The sequence below is a fragment of the Monodon monoceros genome, unplaced genomic scaffold, assembly GCF_005190385.1.
Source record: "Monodon monoceros isolate NGI ecotype Baffin Bay Population unplaced genomic scaffold, NGI_Narwhal_1 Super_Scaffold_18, whole genome shotgun sequence".
NCBI classification, from domain to species: domain Eukaryota; kingdom Metazoa; phylum Chordata; class Mammalia; order Artiodactyla; family Monodontidae; genus Monodon; species Monodon monoceros.
The window spans coordinates 69,217,556-69,243,541 of NW_021703774.1; the positions used below are offsets into that span (position 1 = coordinate 69,217,556).

The 25,986-nt window shown below is 56.8% G+C and overlaps 1 protein-coding gene across 1 annotated transcript; it reads right to left on the reverse strand.

Annotated features, from left to right (window-relative positions):
* Window positions 1-248: 248 nt before the first annotated feature.
* On the reverse strand, window positions 249-23,107 carry LMNA (lamin A/C). The gene is made up of 13 exons (XM_029229469.1): window positions 21,833-23,107; window positions 18,003-18,607; window positions 6,411-6,567; window positions 4,960-5,085; window positions 4,529-4,699; window positions 4,201-4,326; window positions 3,424-3,644; window positions 3,108-3,330; window positions 2,571-2,678; window positions 2,343-2,462; window positions 1,822-1,911; window positions 750-1,019; window positions 249-473 (listed from the first exon to the last, which is right to left on the reverse strand). Exons 2-13 carry the CDS (start codon window positions 18,356-18,358, stop codon window positions 447-449), a joined length of 1,995 nt encoding a protein of 664 aa, XP_029085302.1. The 5' UTR covers window positions 18,359-18,607; window positions 21,833-23,107; the 3' UTR covers window positions 249-446.
* Between the last annotated feature and the right edge of the window lie 2,879 nt (window positions 23,108-25,986).

A 25,986-nucleotide genomic window follows, 5' to 3' on the forward strand; every position in this document is an offset into this window, starting at 1 on the left:
GTGTAGTGGAACGATGGGGGATGGCCCAGGGGCCTGGCGGAGAAGACTCCACACCTGCCTCTCAGGCACCATGTCACAGGGTCCCCAGGATGGGGGCAGCAGGCAGGGCAGAAAAGCAGAAACTAGGCTCTGTAAAAAGCATCCCTTTCCCTTGGCTCCCTCTTTGGTTTTAAGGCAGATATGGAGTTCCCCAGAAGCAGGGAAAAAAAGGGGGGGATTGAGATAGATGGGCTTTTGGGGGGGGGGGGGCTTATGTTTTTCCTTCAGTATAAAACCACTGTAGAAAATAACTTCTCTTAGAAAAAAACAAAAACATAGAAGAAAAAACAAAGGGGTATTTTTCTTTGGCTTCAAGCCCCTTCCCAGGAGGGGCAGGGCAGGGGTGGGCATGAGGTGAGGAGGAAGCAGGAGGCCTCCGCCCCCATCCCTGCCTGGCAGGTCCCAGATTACATGATGCTGCAGTTCTGGGGGCTCTAAGAGAGAAGAGAGAAGGGGAGAGGTGTGAGCCGCAGCACCTGGCCGGTACCCTCCCTCCCCTTACCCCCCGCCCCACCCCTGCCCTCCAATCTGGGGCTCAGACAGGAGGGGCAGGATGCGGGAGCGACCATCTAGGATCTTGGGCTTCGGGGAGGAGGCTCCCACTCCCCCGGGCTGCGGAAGAGAAGGCTCTCCCCCCACAGGGCCACCCTAACCCTCAGGGACCAGGGCCCCGCTGCCTGTGGGGGTGTAGAGGCAGAGGGACAACTCACCTGGGTTCGGAGTCTGGAGTTGCCCAGGAGGTAGGAGCGGGTGACCAGGCTGTCCCCGAAGCTGCCACCCCCACTGCCCCCCACACCGCGGTAGCTGCGAGTGACTGCGACACTGGAGGCGGAGGAGCCAGAGGAGATGGATCCGCCCACCTGGGCTCCCGAGCTGCTGGCAGACGCCTTGTCTGCAGGCTGCCCGCACGTCCCGCACAGCACGGTGCGCGAGCGCAGGTTGTACTCGGCGGGGTCCCCCGAGCTGCTGCCGTGGGAGCCCTGAGGAGGGAGATAAGGCTCAGGCCTGACGGCGAGTCTGAGACTGACTGCTCAGGCCCAACACCCAGGCTCCGCGCTCCTGCAGGTTCCCAGTTGCCAGGTGGGAAGGTGGGGTTCTGCGCTCAAGTAACCTAACCTAACCTAACCTAACCTAACGGCGGGTGAGCGATAGGGCTTAGGGGGCCCGGGGCTGGGAAGGGAGGACACGAAAGGGGGCAGGGTCATGAAGACTTGGGGACAGAAGACAGGGAATGGGAGTTGTGGCTTTGACTCTGTCCTAGCTACTCTGAGCTTAAGAGGGAAAGGAGAGAGAGTGAGCAAGCTTGTAGAGCAGCAGGCATGCAAAATTAATTGGGAAGTGGCGTGGGTGAGAGAGACCGTTCTCCCAGGAAAAATGGGGGAGATGAGAGGCCATGCAGGTGACAGGAATGGGGAGGAGACAAGAAGGGAGATGCATGCAACAGAAATTGGGGGAGAGAGGCAGGGCTGGGTGCCCCACATCTGTCCTCCCATCCCTGTCCCAGGAGACAAATCCAGACCCTTGTCCACTGCTCCCATGGGAAGACTCCATGGCATCAGAAAGTTCCACTCCCTTCCTTACCAGAGTAGGGAACCCAGACACCTGGGTTCCCTGTTCAAGGTATAGGGAGGAGAGAGAAGAAAAGCCAGGGCAGCAAGTGAAGTTCCAAAACATTCTTTAATGAAAAGATTTTTGGGGCACGGGAAGGCCAGGGAGAGGCTGTCCCTAGGCCTGGCTGGGTGCCCCAGCGTGGGCTTGGCCTCAGCGGCGGCTGCCACTCACGTGGTGGTGATGGAGCAGGTCATCTCCATCCTCATCTTCGTCATCCTCAACCATAGTCACTGAGCGCACCAGCTTGCGCATGGCCACCTCCTGCCGGGGATACGAGAGCCCCAGGGGTTAGGGGCTCAGGGCCAGGGGAGGAGGTGTGCAGCATACCCAACCCAGTGACCACCTAAGAACCTTCGAGTGGCCTGCCCTTTGTCCAACCTGCTGCTTACTCTGTCCTCTGTGGTACTGGAGCTAAGGAACTTGTTTCTACCCCAGGGTGACACTGTCAAACTCTCTGGGTAGGAGCATCGTCTGCCTTAACAATCCTCACTGTCTAACCTCCACCCCTCCTGCTGCTGGGGGAGGCGGCTTTGGGTCTGTACACTGCGTAGAGAGTCTGGGGCCTGGGACTGCACAGGAGAGCTGGGAGAAAGTGGCCCTGAATTGGCCCCTTTGGGTTGGGGGCAGCTGGCTCCTACTTTGGCCGTCAGGGGAACTCTGTCCAGTAAGAGGCCAGCCTGCGGCATACTCACTTCCCCAGTGGAGTTGATGAGAGCCGTGCGCAGGCTGTTTCCACAGCCCCAGGTGCTCTGTGCCTTCCACACCAAGTCGGTAGGGGGGCTGTGGGTGGCCCCAGCTCCTGCAGCCCAGATCTGGGAGAGGGAGAATTAGAGAAGGGTGCTCACTCCAGCACTCCCATCCTCAGGCCAACCCATCCCCACCCGAGGCCACCCCAGAGTCCCAAACACCCTGCCACTCACCGTCACCACCTGACCAGCCTTCAGAGTGAACTTTGGCGGGAAGCGGTAGGTCAGTAGGGGATCATCTCCATTCTGGCGCTTGATCTGCCAGTTGCCCATGGCCTGGTCCTGCCAGGGAGAGAAGGGGAAGGTTGGGGGAGGCTCGTTCAGGCTCTTGGGTCTATCTCACTCTATTCTGCCCCTCGCCGCCTTCCCCTCAAGGATAAATAATAGCTACATCTATGGGCTCTTATGCTGTGCCAAACACACTCAGTACTTTCATTTTCCCAAGAATTCAAAGGGTTAGGGACTATTATCATGCCCATTTTACAGATGAGGAAACCGATGCTCTGAGAGGTTAAATAAATTGCCGAAGGTCTCGCTGCCACCGATGAGTCCCGGAGCCAGGACTGGAACCAGAGTGTGGAGGAGATAGCCACACTGCCCTGGTCTGCCTCTGATGGGAGGAACAGCCCTCCCCGCAAACTCCATCCCTTCACTTTCCAGGTTTTCTCCCTAACCCGGATGCATTCTCTTAGACCCAACCTGGGGGACTACCTCATTTGACTTGTTGCGCAGGCGTACGAACTTGCCCTCCTCATCCACCTCCTCCACGGCCACGCGCCCGCTGGTGCGAGCGTGCTGGGAGAAGCTGCTGCGGCTCTCTGTGGACTCCAGCTTGCGCTTTTTGGTGATGCTGCCCCCACTCTGTGTCTGGGACGAGTGGGAGGAGGCCCGGCCGCGGCTGCGCTGCGAGGTGGGGCTGGGGGACAGGCGTAGCCTGCGGAGGGGGAGACAGGGTGGGGGGCCTAGTCAAGGCCGGTGGCAGGCCGGAGGCGGCCGCTAGCACCTCCCCGACTCCCGCACAGCCCACCTCTCCTCCTCGCCCTCCAGGAGCTTGCGGTAGGCGTGGATCTCCATGTCCAGGGCCAGCTTGATGTCCAGCAGCTCCTGGTACTCGTCCAGCTGCTGTTGCATCCTTGCCCGCATTTCCGCCATCTCCCGCTCCTTGTCTGCCAGCAGCCGCCGGCTGGTGTCCCGCTCACGGGCCAGCGAGTCCTCCAGGTCCCTCAGTTTTGCTTCCTTGGCTGCCAGCTGGGTGACGGGGGGCAGGGGTCTGATGAGCTCCCAAGGGCCCCAAGTATGGAGACGTAAGGGGCAGGGGACACCCAGCTATCCTCCCCAGGATCTCCAGGCTCCCATCAGAGCCTTTTATGGCTCTAATGTGGCCTCGGCTGGCTGGTGACGACTGGGGAGGCCTTCTCAATATCCAACTGAAATCTCTTAATCTGAGGCTAGAACCTATTTCCTCTGCCACAAGTGGCACAGCCAGCTAGAAGAATACTGATGCTTTTAACACCTCACACTGGGTCTCCTGGCAGATCTATGAGTTAGGGAGGATAAGAATGATCTCCATATTCAAATGGGAAAACCAAGGCTCTGAGAAGCGAAGGTCTTACAGGCGAGATAAGAGGTAGTCCTGGAACAGCAAACAGGTCATCTGACTCCAAATCCTAGGCTTCTTACTCAGCCTGTGGTCCTGGGGGCATGTTCTGTCCACTACCCTCCCCTCCGCAGGACTTCCACTTGACATCCTGACATCCTGCCCAGACTATTGGCTGATGGGGGAGGGGCGGGGTGGGGGCATCACCTGCTTCTGGAGCTGGCTGAGCTGGGCGGAGAGGCTGTCGATGCGGACGCGGGACTGCTGCAGCTCCTCGTGGGCGGCCCCCATCAGGTTGCTGTTCCTCTCGGCTGACTGCCTGGCATTATCCAGCTGGAGGGGAGGACACAGGGTTAGGGCTGCAGCGACCAAAGGCAGGAGGGACCTGAGAAGGGCATCACTGCTGCAGCGTCAGGTGCCGGGTACCCTGAGCTCCTGCCACCGTCCTCCCGATCTCCCACAGGACATCTCAGGGTGGGCGGGTGGAGGGCTGCTGGGGGCAGAGGCAGCAAGGGAGCCACGGGATAATGAGCACCTTGGCAGAATAGGTCTTCTCCAGTTCCTTCTTGTACTGTTCCACCTGGTCCTCGTGCTGGGCCCGCAGCTCCTGCAGGGCATCCGCCAGCCGGCTCTCAAACTCACGCTGCTTCCCATTATCAATCTCCACCAGTCGCGTCTCATGGCGGCGCTTGGTCTCACGAAGCTCCTGGAAGGGTTGGACCCAGAAACCAAAATCAGAACTAGTCCTTCAAGGATGAAACCCAAGTTCCCGGCCCAGTCCTAACCCTGAATGGAGTCACTGTAAAGCCCCACTTTAACCTGGGGGCTGGCCACCCCCCAACTCCCCATCCACTAGTACAAGGGAGTCAGGCAGGGAGCTCTGCACACAGCTGATCCCCCAGCCCCAGCTCTGACGTCTGTCACCACCCAGCCCTGGTCCTCCGGTCTGCAGGGCACAGTTCCCACCTCGCTGTAGATGTTCTTCTGGAAGTCCAGCTCCTCCTTCAGGGTCTGCAGCCTGTTCTCAGCATCTACCCGCCGCAGCATCTCATCCTGAAGTTGCTTCTTGGCCTCACTCAGGGCTGCCTCGAGCTGAGAGGAAGGGGGCAGAGGTCAGGGAGAGGGATCATAGGACATCAGAGCTGGAAGGAAGCTGAGAAGTGGGCTGCGTCCAGCACATCCCTTTATATGTGCAGAAACAGGTCTAGGGGAGTGAGAGCCTTGGATACCCATAGAGGTAATAATTTATTTATTCCCTCACAGTAATGACTCTGGGTAGGTACTGTGCTAAGAAAAAAAAAGACAGTGCCTCCTTTCTCTGGCACAACATAGCAATTGCTATAAAGGAAGTATGTCCAGAATACAGAATGAACATGACGGAAGGAACCAAAGTGTGCCTGGGGTGGTAGAGGGGGCTTCCGGGAAGGCCTCCAAGAGGCTGAGATCTGAAGGACAGGTGAGTGGGGCAGACAGGAGCCAAGTGCAAAGGCAAAGAGGGAAGAAGGCACACATGTGCACTTCAGGATCTCTAGTCAGTACTGCTGAAGCCTGAAGGACAGGGCTCAGCGGGTAGAGTGACAGCAGAGGCGGCCAGACTGGAAGGCAGGGGTTTGATCACGGAGAGACGCGCCCTTATCTGCCACGAAACAATCCTCTGAACCTCAAGTAGGGGTGCACCTGTCTTAGATCTTCATCTTAGAAAGCACAAGCTGGGAAGTGAAGCTGGGAAGGGCTGGGGGCAGGAACTGGGAGGAGAATGGCCCAGCCTTGGTTTTCTTGTCAACATGCTGGCTTCTCCTGGTCTCTCCACGGTGTACCATGGCGGCAGGGCCTGGGAGGGAAGACAGCCCAGGACAGAAGCTTGGTGACTGTCTCTAGTCCTGGTCCTGCTCTGAGCAGATGTGGCTGTGAGATTGGGAACAAGCCAGCTTCTTTGATTCTGTTCCTTAGCTTGTAACATGAGAGATTAGAGGCTAGAATACATAGCAAAGTGTTTTGAAAGTAAAGACCATCGTACACATGCTGAGCACTGAGAACATGCATCCATATGTGATCGACCATCAGCTCCCGATCAGGGCTCTGTGGACAGTCTACATCCTCACCTGCCTCCCTGAGAGGTCATGGCTCTCTCTAGCAGGGTCAAACCGGGAGGGATCCAGGGCCAGGCACAATTCATTGCAAAGTTAAATGGAAATGGCTTGTGGATTCTTTTAAATTCACCGTGCTAGACACCATGGGCAGCAGAGGATGCAATATGGTCTGGATGGGTGCAACGATGGTAGGACATGGGAATGGCTCTGATGCCATGTCACAGGTCAGACTGGGCACCTCCTGAGGGGGCCTGGGGTGGAAGAGTGAGTGTACATTTGGCAGGGGAGGGGGGACAGGTGTCAGGTGGCATCACGGGCGGGCCTCACCTTGGCCACTTGCCCCCGCAGGTCATGCAGCTCGCCCTCCAGCGTGCGTTTCTCACTGAGAGCAGTGCTCAGTGCGGCCTCCTTGGAGTTGAGCAGAGCCTCCAGGTCCTTGAGCCGGGCCTGGGCAGCCATCAAGTCTCCCTCCTTCTTGGTATTGCTAAAGAAGCCAGGGAAGAGTGGGTTTAAGAGGAGGAGTCTTGTGTTCCTAGAGAGAGCCAGGTCCCCCAGGGAGAGAGAGAAGTCAGGTTCTGGGAGGTCAGCTGTGGGGCCATGCTCTGCTATCCCTCAAACTGCCAGGGGAGGGCATCCTTGACTTTGGTTTGTTTGCATCTGCCTGCCTCTGAGGCTGGACTCCCACTTCCCCCAAGGTCCCCAAAACCCCCTTCCTGCTTCTCCACCCTTCCCATGACTCAGTACTCAGGAACGTGCCTGGGGCCAAGGGCAAAGCTCGATCCCGTGAGATGAATGCTTTTCCCTCTCTCCCCTCCCATTCCTTCCCAAAGAGACAGAGCCACCTTTGTCTCCTGCCCCTTCCCACAGAGGGCCTTAACCTTCTCCCCCGACTCCACCCACCTTCCATTCAGCCAAGCCTCCTTCCCTGCGGGTACCCAGACAGCCAGGCTCCTAGGCCTTGGGTCTGTGTGTCCCTAACACTTATCAGTTTGAGACCTAAAGGTGTCTGTCACCTCCCCTAGCGCCTTTTACACACCGGGAACTGCTGGGAGGGAAAGTCGGGTTAAAGCTCAGGGAGACCTGGGATGAGGACAGCCAGGCATGGTACTGACCCTTCCCTTTCTCGGACCCAGTCTGGGTCCCCTGATCTGGGCAGAGCACAGGGGTTCCAGCCTCCCTCCCTCTGGGCCTCATCAGAGCCTGAGAATGCTGAGCCTGACACGTCGACCACAGGCCTCAGCATCTGGCTCCAGATGCGACCCCCAGGCCTCCAGGTCCATCTGGGTTCCAGCCTTGAACCTCCCCACTCCTCAAACTGGGTAAAGCTTTAGCTAGAACCAACCAAACAGGGGTTGCCTCTGCCACCTCCCTTCCCTTCCTGGGCCACTGATGATTTCTGCTGGAGAGTGACCTAGAGAAACAGAGGGATCCTATTTTCTTAAAGACCTCTGGGGAACCCAAGAACTTTTCAGTTGTAATGATCCCTTCAGCAATGCGTGGTGAGAGAAACCACTAGACCCAGGGAGTGGAAGGAAAGAGACAAGGGGCCTGGGCCCAGTTGCCATCTGCAACTCATCAGACTTCAAGCATGAACCCACCATGGCAGATGGAAAAAAGGAAAACCAAACGTGGGCAGGGGGAAAAAATTCTATCCTGGAAAGGAGAAAAGTGGCCCTGCCAACATTTTTCTCCTGCCACCAAAGCCCTCAGCTCCAGCAGACCCAACAATTCACTGTGAAGCAGGATGGAGAAGGCTAGACTGGAGACAGCTCTGGAGGGAGGGCCCGAGACTGAGATGGTGTTCTCCTGCAGCCAGCTTAGATTTCAAACAGGAGCCACCTCCCCTCCAACTGGGCTCCACGGGGAGGGGGGACAGAGCAACACCCAGACAGGCAAGGGAAGGACCCGAAGACCTGGGGGGAGCACCCCCAGCCTGCACGCTCGCTCTGTCCAGGCCTCTGGCCACATCTCAGAACAAGCTGTTTAATGCAACAGTGTCTGTCTCCTGTGAAAAGAGGCCCTTCCAGATCTGGAGGATGTCTCCCCTCCTCCGTCTCAGCCAGAAAAGCTAAAAATAAAGTCAAAACCCAGCTCAGGTTTTGGCTGCCATCCGGCCCAGCCCCTGGCTGGGAGCATAGCCCCAACTTTCCATGACTTCAGAACTTTTCCGAAGCTGAGGCAGCTGCAGGGCGAGGAGGGAAAAAGAAGAAAAACCGCTGGTAAAGCGAAGCGACGCAGCAGACATAGATTCCGAGCCCCTTGGGCTGACTCCAAGGTTGGCAGGGACTTCCCAGCCAAGAGGCCTCTCCACCCTGCAGGCTAACGGCTGCAGCTGGCCATCCTGGGAGGCTCTCAGAATTTAGAGAACTAGAAGGAGCTGAGCATACGTTCAGCTTAATCCCCTCCTTGTACAGATGAGGAAACTGAGGCACAGAGGAGGAAGGTGAGTGACCCAGTGTCAAGCACAGCAAGCTGCTATGGGGACTGGGGTGGGGGTGGGGGTGGGGGGAGGTCACAGTCAATTCTGGCTGCTGATCAGGACTCCTCCCTCCTCCCTCTCCTCTCCCTCCTCCCCCCCCCCCCCCTCCTCCCCCTGCCCTCCTCCTCCCCTCCCCTCCCCCTCCCCCTAAGCCACAGGTCTAGAGAGAGCAGAGAAGCCAGCAGGAGAAAGAGGGCTCCCAGATCCAGCCAGCCTGAGCTGGGAGAAGCAGGAAGGAGTGCCGTGATGCTTTCAGAAGGCATCTCAAGGGTGTCTCTTCCCTAGTCCCGCCTCCCTGGCCTCCTCAGACACCAGAAGAGGAACTTCAGCAGTTCTCCTTGGAAATACCTTTCCTGTGGCAGTGCAACGCAGCACTGACAGAGGAAAACAACGGAGCTGCACGGTCCCTGTCCTCGGGGGCTCACACAGCCTGACAACTGCAGGATTTTGTCCTTCAGTATAACCTCTTCAGTTCCTTCTGCTCCCAAAGGTGGGGTGGTAGTAATACTAATATTAATACTGATACTCAGACTAATACTAATAATCATATAATGACAGCAAACACACCTAACTGCATACAAGACACTGCTCTAAATATTATAATATTAACTCACTTAATCTCCACAGCTTCCCTACTGAGATAGGTGCTAATACTACGTGAGTGAGGAAACAGGCACAGAGAGCTACGTCCAGGGTCCCTCCAGGGTCCTACAGCAAGTCGGGAGCAGAGCTGGAAATCACTGATGTACTGCTCCACCTCCCGTGCTCTAACGGCCTCCAGAGAAATTAAGGGGGCGATTTTCCTTCCCCTCCTGGAGGCTTTGCTTAGCGCTTAAAAGACATGCGATGAAAGGACTAAGGCACACCCTGCAGGTGAGGGAAACCCCAAGCAAAGAGAGGGAAGCAAGGAAGAGCCTTTGTGGTTTTCTCAGCCGTGTTTGGGGAGCTCCCCTCTGTGGGGAAGCAGCTATTGTCACCCATGGGCTCGTGACTCAGACCTCAGGAGCTCTGTGGCCAGGGAGCCACAAGCACTCCCCAAGAGACCGCTGCGGGTGGCAGTACGGAAACCAGTGCCTCTCCAACCTCCTCCCCAGTCTTGCCTGACCACCAGGTCCAAATGCCATTTCTTCCCTAGTTGGGGTCTTCAGCCCTAGCAGGGACCCCAAGCAGACACTGGCCAGGCGTTCAGCCCCAGAGTGGTGCTGCTGCCCGTGCCTGAGTCCACTGGGGGTTGGCGGTGGGAAAGCCGGGCACATGCTGACTGCTGCCCCACAGCTAGGGCAGGGAGGACTGGGCCGGCAGGGAGGAGAGGGTGAGGCAGGCAAGGGGAGCTGGAAGGGTGGGAACCAGGGGCTCCACAGGTGACTCATCCTCAAGCACACAATACTCTGGCAGGGGTCGGGAAATCCTCTGGTGCTCACAGGGGAGACCCTGGCTTTACCCACGTCCTGCCCCAGGCCCCGTGCCATGCCAGTGGGTTGCCGGCTTCTCCCTCCCATCCGCCAGGCTCCTCCCACACAGGAGTGGCTCCATCCCAGCGGGCTCATGAGGCAAGAAGGGCTGGGCATCCTGTTTCTAACTCTTCCCACGTCTGGCATATCTGATCGCAGAAGGAGGGACGAGTGGGGTGGGGGAGGGCAGGGGAGCAGAGAGGAAAAGAATAAGGTAGAAATGAGACCTGGGAGCTGGCGCGTGTGGCCCCAGGCTGGGGCTCTGTTACGCTGAGGCTGGCTGGTGGGATAGGGAAGCCAGGCTCCAGGGCCACTGCCGGCCAGGACTCTGGGGGCTGCCTGGGGGGGCGGGGAGGGGGAGAAAGGCACGCAGCACGGCAAAGGGGCTGAGGTGGGCACTGGGCCAGGCGCTGACCCGCCCGCTGAGTCACCCTCCTCAGCCCAGCTCAGATGCCAGATATGGAAGCCAGGGCCGGCCGCAGGCCTGTTTGGGCCCACTTGCCGGGAGCAACTTGCTAGGCCCCGAGGGAGAGGCCCCCATTTCCTCCGCTGAGCTGAGGAAGAGACAAGGGGAGCAACGACAACGGGCTGGGGCTAAAAATAAGAAGTGGGAGGGGCAGATGGCCAACGGGGCGGTGGAGGAGACGGACCAGCCCAGCCGGGCTCCCTCAGACCCGCCCCTGTCCACTCACTGGCCCCGCCCCAGCCTCACCGGCCCTCCGTGTTCCCCATCGCCGCGGGTCAGAGACGGGAGGAGGGGGAGGGGAGGCAGGCGCACAAAGGGCCCTTAACCCCCCGAGCGTCTCCTGCCTCACAGGAAAGGGAGCCCCCTGTGGCTGGGCAGGGCAGAGCAGGGCTGGGGGCAGAGCAGTGAGTCCCAGCCCTCCTGGCTTGGCGAGAGTTTACCCCTCTCTTCCCAGGGGTCTAGACCTCTGCCCAGGCTGACTCCCTGCCAGGTGATGAGGCGTCTCCAACGGCCACCCCAAGCCGGCCGCACGTTCCTCCTTTTGTTCCAGCAACTCCCCCCACTGAAATGTATCCTTCCCTCCCTCCACCTATCCAAATCCACGCCCCCACCTCTGTTTGAGCCCCGCCTCAGGCCAGCGCCTCCAGATCCAGCCCTCTCTCCTCTTCCAAGTGCGTTCAGCTGTTGTTTTATCTGCTGGTTTATTCTCTTTCCAGTAATAAGTGTGTCTCCGGGCTTTTTCTGTATGTCCCCAAATGCCCTGAGACTAGGAGGAGCTCAAGGCTTCTGGGGGAACCTCTTCCTGGACCAACTCCTCCCCTTTTACAGATGGGGAAACCAAGGCCTGGAGAAAAGCAGCCTCAGACCCTAAAACCCTGCCCACCCAGTCACCTGAGGACACTCACAACAGATGGAGACAGACACAGAAAATGGCATGACACACACAGAGGGCGCAGAAAGTAGACAGAGACACCCAGGGAGAGAGCCTGGAAGACGCTCGACTTCTGCTCAATTGCTGGGAGCCACCCCAGTCTGAGGGTGATGACACAGAGACCTAGTGAAACAGCCCTCAAACACCAGCTACTCCCACAGCTGTGCGTGGGGCCATGACGTTCGACGGCCCCCCACCCACAAAAGTAACCACTGCTTGGGTTCTTGGCCGGTCTGTGGGTCTGCCATCACTTTCAGGTATGGGTAGGACGTGGATAGGCTGGGACCTCTGGTTCCCCACTCGGGCATTCAAGGTACCAGCCCTTTCTGGAAAGGAGACCTTGAAGAGAGGAACTGAGAGGGGCAGGTGTTTCAGGGACTTAGAAGCCCCTTGAGCCTCCCCCAAACGCCACCCTGTGAAGTTCTGAATGTCTTGCGCCTGGAAAGCACATGGTAGAGGTCGACCCCCAGTATGTGGGTGCATGGGCCTCCCCATACAGGCACATGCGTCCACAGCAGGCACGGCTCTGCTTCTGCACGCCTCCCTTGGGTGTGACACCTGCCACATATGCTCGGGGTCTGAGGGTCCTCAGATCTCCTTCCAGAGCCACCAGGCTCCCAGCTGTCTTCGCCCCAGACAAAGCCAGGTCTAATTCCAAGCAGAGGGAGGGTTGGGATGGGGGAACTGGTGCTGAGAGGGGGACAGGAGGCCTGTTGACACGTTCAGACGCAACTCCAGCAGAGGCGCTGGGACTGGCAGGGGGCCAGGCCTGAGTCACAGCTGCTGGGTGTATCAACGTGGCATTGTGCAGAGGCAGGAGAGGCCTGCGGCCAGAGGCCAGGGTGCTGGGGTCCTGGACAACAGGCAGAGGGCAGAATGACCAACCGCTCCCTCCAGGTCCCATGCCAAACTCCACTTTCCTTCTTCCTGGCCTGTTTCTCCAGAAATTATTCCTGTGTTGTCATAAAAATGCAGGGCTGAGGCCTGGGAACAGACCAAAAGAAGTGGGGGCATGGAGGGGAGACGGAAGGCCTGGGAAGAGGTAGGATGTCCTGGGGGTGGGAGGGAGGGAGGCTACTGGCCATAAGGTGGGACATTTAGGGGATCCCTACAAGAAGGTGACTTAGCAGTCCCTTCTTAGGACGTATTAACCCTCCGCCTGGTGGCTCATGGTTATTAACCCTGACAACAGCGGGAAGGGGGTGGGAGCCGCACCCCAAGATGAAGAGAGGAAGTGGGGGGAGGGCCGAGGAGTTCTGGTACCACTGCATTCCAACTCCAGCCTGGGAAGATGCAATGCTCTCTCCCAGCCAGCAGAGGGTGGAAGCGTTGGAGCTTCAGGAGGAGGAAGGGGGTGCCTTGGCAATCCCAAACAGCCCCCTCTCAACTGCCCAGGTCTGGGACCCTTGAAATTAAGGGTCTCTAACTCCCCTGAGCCAGTCCCTAAAGGGACTCCTGTGTTCTGCTCCCCTCCATCTGTCCCTCATGTGATTCAGGCCCTCATCCCTCTTGCTGCCACTCAACAAGAACACCCATCCTAGTTTTCAATAAAAGGCCATCCCTCTGCCTTTTCTTCTCTGACTGGACAAGTTCAGGGTCTCCCGTCCACTCTCTACTCTGCCCTCTACCGTGACTCAGCTCGTCTGCTGGGCCTGGGATTCCAGCCAGAATTATTCCTGGTTTCGACAGGCAGGATTCAAGCTTCCTCTCCCACAAACGGGCAGGGGGAGCTCCTGTCCCCCCACCCTGCCCCACCTCCTTGCCAAACTGTCCCCTTCCTTGAGAGATTGTTAAGGGCCAAGACTTCCTCACAGCCCAGCCTCAGGTTGCGGGTGCAGGAAGGATAGAAGGGGGGCAGTTCAAGGTCACCCCTGCACCTCCCTCTTATTCCGGGTTCATGCTGTCTAATCCTGGCCAGCACTAAGGTAACAGTCCTGCCTGCCCCAGAGCCTCCCTTCTTCCCCAACACAGATCCATGGGACTCTCCCTCTTCTGCATGATACAGCCTACATGACATGTCCTGAAGGGAGCCGCATTAAAAACGTAGTGTCCTTTTCTACTAGCAGTAAAAACAAAGCATAAGCCAAGGATATGATGCCATAATAGTTAACCGTTTCTCACAAACTTTCTCTGAGAAAGAGAGGAGGGTGTTAGTACTTTTAATTCCAAGCTTGTGGGAAATATTTCTATTGTGAATAGCACTGGTTATTAATTATATTCGATTTTCATACTTATAGCGTGGTATTTTAGAGGACTGTTTTCTCACTTTGTGGGTCATTGTACTACTCTGGAACCAGAGGGATCTCTGGAGACCTTCTGCCCTAACCCCTTTCTTTTATAGCTAGGGAAATCCAGAGATGGGGGGTGATTTGCTCAAGGTCACACAGCAATTTAGTGGCAGGGCCAAGCCTAGAACTAAGGACACCAAGGGCCAGGGCTGTTTCCGCTACCTCCTGCTACCTGTCATTTTGTTGGTGGACCACCTTGCCTCTTGTTAAGCAGTAGGAGATGCTGCAACCTTCCCCAAAGAACCTCTTTCCTGCTATCTCCAAGAATATTCGAGCTTGGCCTGTGTCATCTTCAGTACACAGGGTGGGGCTCAGGGAGGTGAGAATGGAATGAAGTGCCCTGGGCCTCTGAGCCAGACCTGGTCTTGCCTGCTGCAGCTGCTAGAGGTGGTCAGGGGCTGGGGAGGAGGGAGGCAAGGGAGGGGGAGCAGAGGGCACAGTTGGTAGGTAAAGGCATCTCCTACCAGTTGTCCCCACAGCTGTCCCTGCCTTCAGCCCTGACACTGAGCTACTGAATCACTGGGGGTGGGACTGGGAGTGGGGACAATGGGCACATCCCATGCAAGAGTAAGTCTCAGATTCCTGGAGGCCAGGGGATGTGCGGGCGGGGGCATCAATCGTGGAAAGGCAATCAGGGGCCCTGGCAGGAATTACTGTCTTTCTTATTTCTCTTGAGCTCCTTAAGTACTTACTGCTCAGCCCCCAGGGTTAGCTGTACCTTCTTCTTTCCGTTTGAATAAGAATGTGGACTTCAGGGTGTGGGGTGGGGGAAGAGATGACACCAGGAGCTCCCTCAGGTGAGGACTGGGGCCCAGGTACCCTGGAAGGCCTCCATCCCTGTTATCCTTATGTATCTGCCAAAGGGCACGGCCTCCTGCAGATCCAGGTAGACAATTCCCATGACAAGTCCCAAGACAGTCTCAAGACAGGAATCACCAGCCTCCCTGAGCTCTGTCTCATGATCCATGGCCTGGCAGGGTCCTGGGTCTTTCCAGGTATGGGATGTGGCAAAGGCTATTGATCAAGTGTTAACAGGCCCTGCGGAACAGCAGAACATTAAGACAACACCGGTCCCAGGGCAGAATCTCCAGACTGCAGGAGTGCGCCTCAGTCATCCCAACCCGCCTTCCAGATCCTCCAGCCTGTCCCCTAAGCTAGAGAAGTACGGTTTAATGGTACGAGCACATAACTAAGAAGCAGAAGGCCTGTGCTCAAGTCCTGACCCGCCACTCCCCTGCTGTGTGACATGGCACAAGCCTCTACACCTCTCTGGCTTTTGCTTTTCTTATCCTGATGAGAGCTTGGATGAACCTGGGCCTGGCAGGTCCCTGCCTGTCGCAACCAGGGCCGCAAAAGGTGGGCAATTCAGGAAGTCGTTGAGCACCCAGGCCTTGTCTGGGGAGGAAGAGACGCTTCTGCTCTGTGGGGCTGGGATCTCCCCACTTCTGACTCAGCCTTCCTCCACCAGTTCCGCATGCGAAGACACAGACCCTGGCACCATCCCGCAGCCCAAGCCCATAACTCTAGACCTCAACTCTAGAACTACTTGTGCATACTGCCTGTCAGGAGTCCCGGTTCCAGACCACCACCAGAACCTTAGGAAGGAGGTAGAAAAGGACCCCAGGATGCAGTGGGGAGCGGGGAGCAGAAGATGCAGACATTCAGGCCCCCATCCCTCCCTTTAAGACATCTGCTGTCTCCACCCTGTCTCTTGTAAAGCCACAAGGGTGGGAGAGAGGAGGGCAGCATCTGAGTCATCCACCCAGCTGTCCTGCTTGGGGTGGGGCCTAGTTCCCAGCCTGGACCCCAGGCAGGCCTTCCCTGATGCTCTTAACCTCCTCATTCTTCCCGCACTTAGGTGTCCAAATCCCTGGGGCTCCAGAGTTGACAGGATGTGTGTATGTGTTTGTGGGTGGGGGTAGTGTTTCTGCTTGCAGCCTGGAACCCAGCCTGATGAGAGGGTGCCCCAAACCCCTGGGTGTGGTCAAGATACCCAGGCTGGGCCAGGAATCCCCACAAGATCTTACAGACAGCTCTGCATCCCAACCCAAAGCCTGGCCCTGAACTCTGAGCTCTAACTAAACATTAAACCAGGCAACACCTTCTCCCTAGGCTTTAGTGGGAGGAGTTAGGGCAATGCCTTTCTTGCTCTCCCAAATTCTTCATTCTACTCCACACCTCACCCTGAGCACAGCAGACGCAAAAGGGAGCAACAAATCCTTGCTCCTCCCACTGGGGACATAGAACAGGACAGAAACCCCAACCTGAGCCCTCTTTGTCTCCACCCTGCCTCCCATCAGCCTAGGATCCAGGTGTGCAAACCCGCCCCCCCCTTTTCCGGAAGTCCAGCCTCCCCAGCCAGGATGAGTGGGGGAGAGGAGAGGCAGGTGGCTAAATATAACAAGTACACACACCACCCCCGGCCCTGCCCCACATGCGTGCACACCCGCCTGGTGTCCCAGGCCCGACAGCTGCACCAGGAGGCAGAGGAGACAGACTGGCGTGGCTGGGTTAGTGAGAGACCATAGACTCCACTTGTTCTGTTCCCTGATCAATGCCTTCCCCAGAAAAAGATCTGCTAACAATGCCCTTCACAGGGATCTGCAAGGTAGTAGTTTGGTAGTTGCGTGGACTAGTTTAGAACACTAATTCTCTGGGACTCCCCTTAGCTTGCCTCCTGTCTGTCCTGCTAACTAAGTTACTCCTATCACTAGTGGACAATGACAGGAGTGATCCCTTTCAACAGAAATAAAGTCACCCTGAGTTCCCTGGTGGCCTTGTGGTTAGGATTCTGGGCTTTCACTGCCATGGCCCGGGTTCGATCCCTGGTCTGGCCAGAGAACTGAGATCCCCACAAGCCACAGCCAGAGTGGGGGGCGGCAGGCAAGTCACCCTGCCTCTCCACACAATTTCAATTTCCATCTAATCTTCACAAGGGGATGATGGATCTGCCACACCCACCATGCCTGGGGCTAGGGGCTCACGAAGGGGTATAAAGAGCACAGAATACACAGAGGTTCTGAGAAGAGCATGAGTCTGGAGAAGATGATGCCAAGGAAAAGAAGGAAAGTCAAACCATACCCCACCCCAACCAGGGATCTCCAAGCACCTTTAGTGCTCTTTGGCTGAGGTCTTCATAGAAAACAAATTCTTGGGGAGCTGAAGATGGCCTAAACTTCCCAGCTCCAAAGGCCTTTTTAGAAAAGAGGGAGGAGCCAAGTAGGGTGCGGTAGAGTGGGGCAGGGATGGGTAAGGTAGGAGTGGCCTGAAGCTTCCAACGGCTGGATTTCAAAAATGTCACTATATTCTGGTAGTTGAACAAGGCAAAGAACAACAACAAAAAGTCAGCGGCTGCGAGGACTGGGCCAGAGCAAAGGCTGCTCAGCTTGGCTGGGAAAATGAAAGCGGCTCACCCCAAGGAGAGAGGCAGGGAGCAACAAGCCCCCAACCCTCGAAGACTCCAGGCAGAGGGTGAGGGTGGGATGGGGGAAGGTGGGGAAGGGGGGAGGCAGACCTGGGCATAGCACAACTTCCTGAGCTGGGAGCCTCTGCCCTCTGTCTCCCTCCCTCCCTTGCATTCCTGGGCCAAGCAGGCCAAGGGCTGTGAGAGCTGTGGGGAAGCCGCTCTCCTGGAGCTCTTTGGTGGGCCTGTCAGAGTCCAGGGAAGGTCTCAGACAGGTAGGGAGTGAAGGAGAGCTTCCCAACTCTTAGAGAGAACCCGGGTAAGGGTCGTGCTGAGGGGGCCATCACCATGCCCCTGCAGGGGAAAAAGGGGGTCACCCTGCTTTGGTGACCTCTCTCAAGCACCACTGGACATCTGCCAGCTTGCGAGCTCTGTCTTAGTGGGTGTCATGTGTTCAGAGCCAGGCTGGGCAAAGTTGGCACAGTGCCAAGCCTGCCAAGAAAGTTCTAACAGGAGCCTTTCACCCACTCCAAAGTGTCCTGGGTGCCCAGATTTCTTAGACCTGACGGAGCCAGTTCCGCTTTGCCCAAGACTCTCCCCCAGGCCCCAAATGACTGGCAAATCCCACCCTGACAGAATGTGGACCTGCCACCAGCCCCTACTTGGCCCTGCTGCCCGCGCCGTTACCTTATATATTCCACCCTCTCCCAGAGACCCCTCCCTTCTCTGTCCTGTCTTGACAATTTCCCTTGGCACTGCCAGTCACCCGCTGGGGGCGGTTCCGGTGAGGGAGGAGACTATAACGCAAAGTTATCAGCCGTCTGGAGCTCGGCAAGGGCGACAGTCCGCTCGCCCTCTCTGCGCCTCTCCCGGCCCCACGCCGCCACCTGGGCGCACTCACCGTGCCTTGAGGTCCTTGAACTCCTCGCGCACTTTGCTCAGCTCCAGCTGCAGGCGGGCGCGCTCCTTGGCCACCGAGTCGAGGGTCTTGCGGGCATCCCCGAGCTCTGCCTCGTAGGCGGCCTTGATGCCGGACACCTCGCGGCTGACCACCTCCTCGGACTCGGTGATGCGAAGGCGCAGACCTGCGTTCTCCGTCTCCAGCGAGCGCACACGGTCGATGTAGACCGCCAAGCGGTCATTGAGCTCCTGCAGGTCCTCCTTCTCCTGCAGCCGGGTGATGCGGGTGGGCGACAGCGGAGTGGAGCTGCCCTGCGCCCCACCGCGGGTGGCGCGCCGCTGGGACGGGGTCTCCATGGCCGGCAGGGTGGCAACGCTGCCCGAGGGGCAGAGGTCCCGGTAAGGGCAAGCGGCTCTGGCCGAAGGACAGAGACTGCTCGGGGTGGGAGCTCGCCGGCCGGCTGGCTGGCTCTCGTCTGGCTCCTGGCAGGCGTGGGGATCTGGGCCGGGCGCTGTCGGACCTCGGGATCTGGGTTGGCCGGTATGGATGCGGCGCTCCCGCGAACACTCTGAGTCACCGGCGCCCGAGCAAAGGCTCTAATAGGTCTAGGGAATTGGAGGAGGGGCCACTGCTCTTAAAGGGGCCGTCGCATACCCACGGGGGGTTGGGAGGGGCGGGAGGGGTGAGGAGGGGAGAGGACCACCCGGCGGTGGTGGCGGAGTAGGGCTCCACCCTCTCTCGCGCACCCCCCGCGTGCCCGAGGCTTAGCTGAAGCTCGCGTCTAGGTCCCTGCCTGCTCAGCGCTCCAAGCTGCAAGCTTGCCCCCACTGCCTCAGGCCTTTGGGGGTAGAGGGCAGAGCCAAGGGGTGAGGGTGGGTGGGCAAAGGGCGGGGGAGAGAGGGAAAGTGGGTGTAAAGCAAGGAAGGGTGCCAGGCAGGCAGATAAAGTAGGGGGAGGGCTAAGGCTGGTGCCCATCAGGGTGACTCACTCTTCTTCCACCACTGGCTCCCCCTTTCCTCCCCATAGTGATAGTGAGTCACCCCTACCCCGCCCGCCCCCCTACATGTGGGCAGTCCATTCAAAGTTGCATCTCAGGATGCCAGGGTGAGGTGGGGAAGAATGCCTGGGTTCCCTGGGGTGGTTGGAGGGAGGGCTGCAGCAAAGTTCTGGATCCTGAGTGCCTTTTACACCCTCAAACTTGGGGTGGGGACCAGGAGTTTGGAGTTGCTCTTTTCCTATCTTCTGCCCCAATTTAACCTGCCTTCAAAACCAACCATTGGGTCTTAGACCCAAGGAACAAGCCACAGGCCCCAGAGAAGGCCAAGAATTGGACCCAGGCACTGCCCATCTCCTGCCCCTTTCCTTTGGATTCAAGCAATTGGAAAAAAAGCCTGCCTTGGGTTCCTCCCCCTTCAGTCCCTTTCTACTCCTCACCCCACCCCACCAACTCCAGGACTGTACTTATTTTTTTTTCCAGGACTGTACTTATTTTAATGGATAATTTAAAACAGATACCAGAGCTGTGCATGCATTCATCACATTGCCAGGACACCAGGTCCCAGATTTTTGTGGTTCCCAGAGGGACCTGAAAGGGGGAGCAGGGCTGGGGGCTGGACAGCCAATGTTGGGTCTCTATCCCGGTTTCAGCCAGAGAAGGGGTGGTGGGAGGTAGGGACAGCAAAGACTCCCACAACCTTGCTGGCTGCAGGGCCAGCACTGCACTTATCTCTACACTCCTCTCTGGCCAGGTCTGCTTTGCCACTGGCTCTGGGGAGGGGCCAGGCCTTCTCACAAAACAGGATCACCCAAGTCCCCAGGCTTCCCCACCCCAGGCTCTGGGGCTTCCATTCCCCAGGACTCACCAAAGACCCCTTTAATCAGCCTTCTACTCCCCTCCCCTTATCCTGGCCCTGGCCCCACCAACCATCTCATCCTAAGAGGTGGCGGTGGCTGAGGCTCCAGAACCCATGTGCTTTCCTGCCCTGCCCCTGTGGCCTCCACAGCTTATTCTCTGATGAGCAACGGGGGAAATTAAATTATGTTGCTGACTCCTACAGCTCCAGGATATCAGGATGCGCAAGAGAAACAGAGCTGGACAGGTCCTCTGTTCTGGGTTCTGGAGCTGGCTTCAGAGGGACAAGGGGCTGGAGTGGGATTAAGGCAGGGACTCTTGAGTATTCAGGGAAAGGAACCGGGAAGGGGATGCTTAGGTTCCCATCTCTAGGGGGGTGACTGGCAGTGTGGTGAGTATCCAGGATGCACCCAGTTAAGGGACTCAGGACATGGCTTCCCCTCCTTGCAGCCCTCTCCCCCAGGGCATGGCACTCACCTTCAGCTTCCCAGACAAAACAAAAAGCCTTGTTCTGTTTCTCCCTCTTGTGCTCTCCAAACCAAAGGCAGAGGCGGGGTGGGTGTGCCAATGAAACGTGCGGGACACTGGCTGTTCCCACTGCCTTAGCCCCCACTCCACTGAGCGTCGTCCCCCCCCCCCCCCAGTCCCTGCCTGGCCTGGCTTCCCCTCCTGGCTGGGGAAGCAAAACCACACTTAACCCTTCCTAGCCCAGACCTCCCCATCTTTGGAGAAAAGAGGCAGGAGAAAGAAGAGGGGGAACTAACCCTAAATTTCACTCTAGGTCCTTTCCAAAGGGTCCCCCCACCTTACCACCACCACAGTGGCCTCAATCCTGAACGTGAACTTCGAAGGGACTTTATGTTGAATATTCAGTCCTAACTCTGAATCCCAAGTGTCATCCTCTGCTCTCTTGCTGCCAGGCGTAGATCACCAGTCCCAGAAGAAGCAGGAGAAAGCCTGGAAGGCCAGGTCCAGAGGAGCGGAGCCTGCTGGGGGTGAGGGCTGGGGGGAGTTGACGTGACTGGGTGGAGACCAGGTTCCAATCTTATCTCCCACTTGCTATGTGATGACAGGTCTGCTACTGAATTCTCTGGGCCTCAGTTTCCCTCATCTGTAACATGGGTAGTGTGGCTACCAGAGACATGGGGGTTGAGCTACTATGTTTGCTCTCAAGGGAGTTGCCCACTTGTAGGGAAAACAGAGGGAAAGGCAAAACCAAGCACAAGTGGTTAAAGAGCAGCATAGAACCCTTAACTGGATAATGAATTCCAAATGGATCCCAGAAGCTGGGAGCTGGAACGTTAATAAGTGATATCAGAATATAGTTGTTGAGTCCAAGGGGTGGTTTGGGCAGTGGAGGGGCACTTGTCTTGAAGACCAATGACCTTGGAGGGGGACCCTCCTCTGGTCCCATAGCATCCTGGGCCTTCCTCTGACCCTGCCTCCCAAAAGTGCTGTGAGGGACAGGAGGGACCAAATCTTGGCCATCTGTGTCCCTAACATTTGGCCCAGAGCCTGGCATACAGGAGGTGTTCAGTGTTTCTTAAATGAACAAGTGCATCTGGTCCTGCCACTTTTTCAGGTGACTGACTTTGGGCAAGTTATTTCTTTTCTTTCAGCCTCAGTTTCCCCATTGCAGCATGGGGATGCTGCAATGATTAAGTAACATGCATTTAAAGGGAGGCTCCTTGGAGGAGGTAGATTTTGGGCTTTACAGAAGTGCCTTATACATAGATAGTGAATTCACTCATCCAACAAACATTTATTGAACACCTACTGTGTGCCAGGCACTGAGCTAGACACTGGGAGACAGCAGTGAATAAAACAGACAAAAATCCCTACCCTCATGGAGCTGACATCCTAGTGGGGGGAGATGGTCCATAAATAAAAGACAAAATTATAGTTTGTTAGAAGGTGGTTAAGTGCTATGAAAATAAAATATAAAGTGGGATAATGCTCAACCCACTGGGTAACTTACACTTTGACGCTCTTTATAGTTGCGTGTTTTCACATACATTCTCAATTTCGTTCCACAAAACCACCTTATGGGCTGGAGATTATTTCCCTGTTTCACAGCTGAGGCTGACTTTCCCAAAACTAAACAGTAATAGGCCGAGCTCAGAACTTGGACAAGGCAGCCAGGTCCAGGACTTCACTATCTTAGGCCACTTTGGCAGGACTGTGGGAGGAGCAGGGGTGGACTGGCGCAGGGAGGAAGTCCGTGTAGAGGTGCTGAAGCGGGAAAGAGCTGAGGAGGGTGCACAGCTGAGCTGAGCAGGGAGACACTAGAGGCGAGGCAGGAAAGTGTGGGAGGAAAGTCAGGACCAGGACCAGAGAAGGGGGAGATGGAGGCAGCCGCCTGGTTCAGGGATGGGGCCTGCAAGAGAGGATTTTTGCTGCTTGATAAGCCTGGGGTCAAGAAGGAGAGAGGGGGACTTCCCTGGAGGTACAGTGGTTAAGACTCCACACTTCCAATGCAGGTGGCCCAGTTTCGATCCCTGATCAAGGAACTAGGTCCTGCATGCCGCAACTAAAAGAGCCCGCATGCCGCAACTAAAGATCCTCCACGCAGCAACGAAGATCCCACGTGCCGCAACTACGACCCGGCACAGCCAAATAAATAAATAATTTTTTTTTTTTTTAAGTCTTCAGATAGTGCCGATGTCTCTTGTGGGGCAAAATCACCTCCAGTTGAGAACCACTTATCTAAGGTCATATGGTAAGTAGCAGAACTGGGATTGTAATACAGGTGGACCTGACTCTGAAAGCCAAGCACTTACCCACCAGGTTATAATCCTGGACAGGTAGGGGTGAGAGAGAGGAGGATTCAAATGGGTCCTAGGCCACTGGGGAGACAGTTATATTCCCCCATAGGGGAGGGAAGAGGTAACTCTTTGGAGGAGGGTCTAGGGAGTGGGGGCTGATTTGGAGAGTCAAGGCCATGGTTTGAGGATCCCTTTATAGTGAGTTCTTGAGGGAGGGTCCCTGTCTTATTCATTCTTTGATCACAGGGTCTGGTACTAAACACCTGTTGAACTGCTGAGTCACTTGTGCACAGGTGATTATTATAACCCTGAGAGTGGAAGGACTTGCCTGTTCTTTAAGTGGCTGCCATGTACCAGGCACTGGGCTAGGGGCTGTGTGTGGGTGACCCCACTTAATCTTCTCCTTAGCCTTATGAGGGAGGTATTATTATCTGCATTTTATCAATATATACCAAAACCCCAGAACTCCGAGAGGTTGACTAATTGACCTAAGGTAGCCCAGCTGACTAGACTGCCTTCTTCCTACCCAGACTCAGCTAGATGGAATGATGCAGGTTCAGGGCAATTAGCTTAGCTTAGTTCAGCCAGGAAGGCCCTTAGAAGGGGAGCATGTGTTTGACAGCCGTTTGGAAAGACAGAGAACCCCTCATTCGAATGAAATCTCACCCCAAAAGCCCAAGATACTAAATGACAGAGGCAGAGCCTCTCTAGTAGGGAGATTTGGGGACTCCTGCCTGATGATCCCTTGCGCCTCTCCCGAGAGGCCCCCAGGGCTCTGGGGAATAAGCCCCTCTCTTTACAAGTGGCTTCTAAGGCCAGAGGAGGAAAGATTTGCCCAAGGTCACTCAGAACCCCCAAAATAGCACTCTGACCCCAACGCATGCTATCACAGGAGACAGGACAGCACCCCGGACCTATCTGAGGGGCTAATCCACCTCAAGAGACCGGCATGAACGTCACTGTGACGTAGGGGTGCTGGCTGCTGAGCCAGAGCGCGGTTCTTTTCCTTCAGGGCTCCGGCCTGGCCAGAAGGGGCTGCAGGATAATGGACAGAGAACTAACCCTTTACACCTCATACGTGGCTGGGCAGGCCTCCCAGGTGTGATCCTTTCACAATTAAGATTACTACCCTAACCCTCGCCAACCTCTTAGAGATGCAAAAAGCAAACACCACTACCCCCATGGTTGAGGCTTGGGCAGGTTAACTGATTTGCTCAAGGCCACACAGCAGACAGGTGTCAGAAGCAGGCCCCAAACCTCAGGTGTCTGCCTCCAGGTTGACTACATCCCACCTCTCTTCAGCCCAGGCCCCGAGGAGACCAATCCAACAGCAAAATCCGGAGAGTCTGCTGGGGAGGTCCTGCCCAACATTCCAAACCCCATCCCCCTCCCAACTGGGCCAAGAGAGCCGCCCCACCTTGTGAGCCTCAGGTTTCCGGAACTGTCACAGTACACACCACAGCACACAATACTGCCACAGTACACACCAGATTAGGGCGCAAAGAGGAATTCGGCAGTGACATCTTCCTCTGTCCTCTCCATCCCCCAGCTATGGCCCCTCCCCACCTGGTGAGGGTGGGGGAGGGGAGGTAGAAGGGGCGGGGCACTGGAGACATGGGTGGAGGAGGCGGGCAGTGCTGACGGATAGTGCTGACGCAGGCGCCTGTGTGTGGGCGGCTGCCTGTGAGTCTGTGTGTCTCTGTGTGTGTGTGTGTGTGGTTGCTGGGGCCTCCCGGGTCTCCTAAATGGGGGTTTCCTCTCCCTGTTGCCAAGGAAACAAACAGAAGCTCCACAACTCCAGGACTGGGGCTGGAGAAAAGGGTCCGCAAGCCCTGCACACCCGTACACTTGCAGAAAGTGAAGTAGAAAAGGATTCCCCGTCCGCCTCCCCTCATCCACGTAGGGACCAAACGTTAACAAATGTGGGGCCTGAAACTGGAGTGGCCACCCGTCCTGTTTGCAGAGCACTGAGGAGTTTCCTAAAGGGACAAGGGACTTGCGGTGCTCAAACCGGGACAATTCCTGGCAAACCAGACAATCGGTCTCCCTAAGTGTTCATCCAATTTTTGTGAGGAGGCTTTATTTTTAAAATATTAGAATATCTTTTACAGATTTTACACAGAAATATGACCACGTGCAAACATGGGCAGACTCCTCTGAGAGTCCCGGAAAGGCCGGGAGGGCTCCCCGGCCTGCAGCTGAGGGTCCCTGAGCTTCACCTTTGTTACCTTCACCATAAATCCCCCCTGAGGCTCCAGCCCCTGCCACTCCTAAGCTCCTTAGGGCCCACTTTGAAGACTACCCCACCAACACCCCTCCCCCCCACCCCGCCCCGGCCCTCACACCAGGGGGGTCAACTGGGAAAGTGAACTCTTAAAAGGAGAATGGTGGTTAATCTGCAAGAGATTTCCTGATGGGTGGACGGAGCAAAGGGTGCTTTCTGGAGAAGTGGCTGGGACTGCCAGGTGGGGCAGGTGGATGGGCAGCATCTCTGCCAAGATCAGGAGCTCCTGGAGGGAGGCCCATGGGATGGGGAGGGACTGCCTTGGGCCAGTACTTCATCATTCATTGCCTAGAAGCCAGAACTTCAGAGCTGGGAGGAGTTAGGACATCATGCAGACCAACCCCCCTCATTTCTAGACCTGCTTTGGTCCAACTTCCCAGATTCCCCCTTCCCACTATCCCTAAGCCACCCACAGGTCTGCCCCAGAGTAGCACCCCATTTGCCCTCTTTGTCCAGTAAATCCAAAGCTCACAGGGCACCCTGAGAGCCCACCTCACTTTGGCCATCGACCCCTGAGGGGCTCTTCATCACAGTGATAGGTGATGGGGAAACCACTGCAGCAGGGGACTGGCTGGGAGGGACAGGATGCATGGGCTGAGGCTGGTGTGCTCTCAGGCTGCCCAGGGAGGGGCCAAGGGGGCATCTGTTTCCTCTTGGCCAGGATTCCCTCCATGCCACCCCCAGAGGAGGTGAAAATGGCGCTGGCTTCCTGAAGCCGAGCTGCCTGGCCTGGGAATGGAGGACGGACAGGGTGTCCATCAAAACATCCCGCATTCCCTCTCCTCCCTCTGCCTGGAGCTTCGGGGAGCTCAGATAAGGTTTAGGGGTGGGGGCATATTTTTTGTTAGAGCAGAGGAGGTTAGGTCCTGGGGCTCAGTGAACACCAGCGATGTACCAGATGCGATAGCCAGGCTGGGTTCCAAGTGGAGTGTGGTGGGGTAGAGGCAAGGGACTTGTCTGGCTCAGAGGTGGGGCCTCACTTTAGTGGACCAGCGGTGGAGGATGGACCAGAGAGATCTGAGCACAGAGGGTAAGTGCGGATGGGGGAGAGATAAGAGTGGGCAGAGGAAGAAGTCTACCGTG

Bases quoted from the DNA above. Each gene is read 5' to 3' on its own strand.
- LMNA (XM_029229469.1), bottom strand. From the start codon at position 18,358: ATGGAGACCCCGTCCCAGCGGCGCGCCACCCGCGGTGGGGCGCAGGGC. The intron at 5,086-6,410 runs GTGAGGCCCGCC...CCTTCCTCTCAG, and splicing joins TGCGGGGGCAAGTGGCCAAG to CTCGAGGCAGCCCTGAGTGA. The intron at 4,327-4,528 runs GTGCTCATTATC...CCTCCCCTCCAG, and splicing joins AGAAGACCTATTCTGCCAAG to CTGGATAATGCCAGGCAGTC.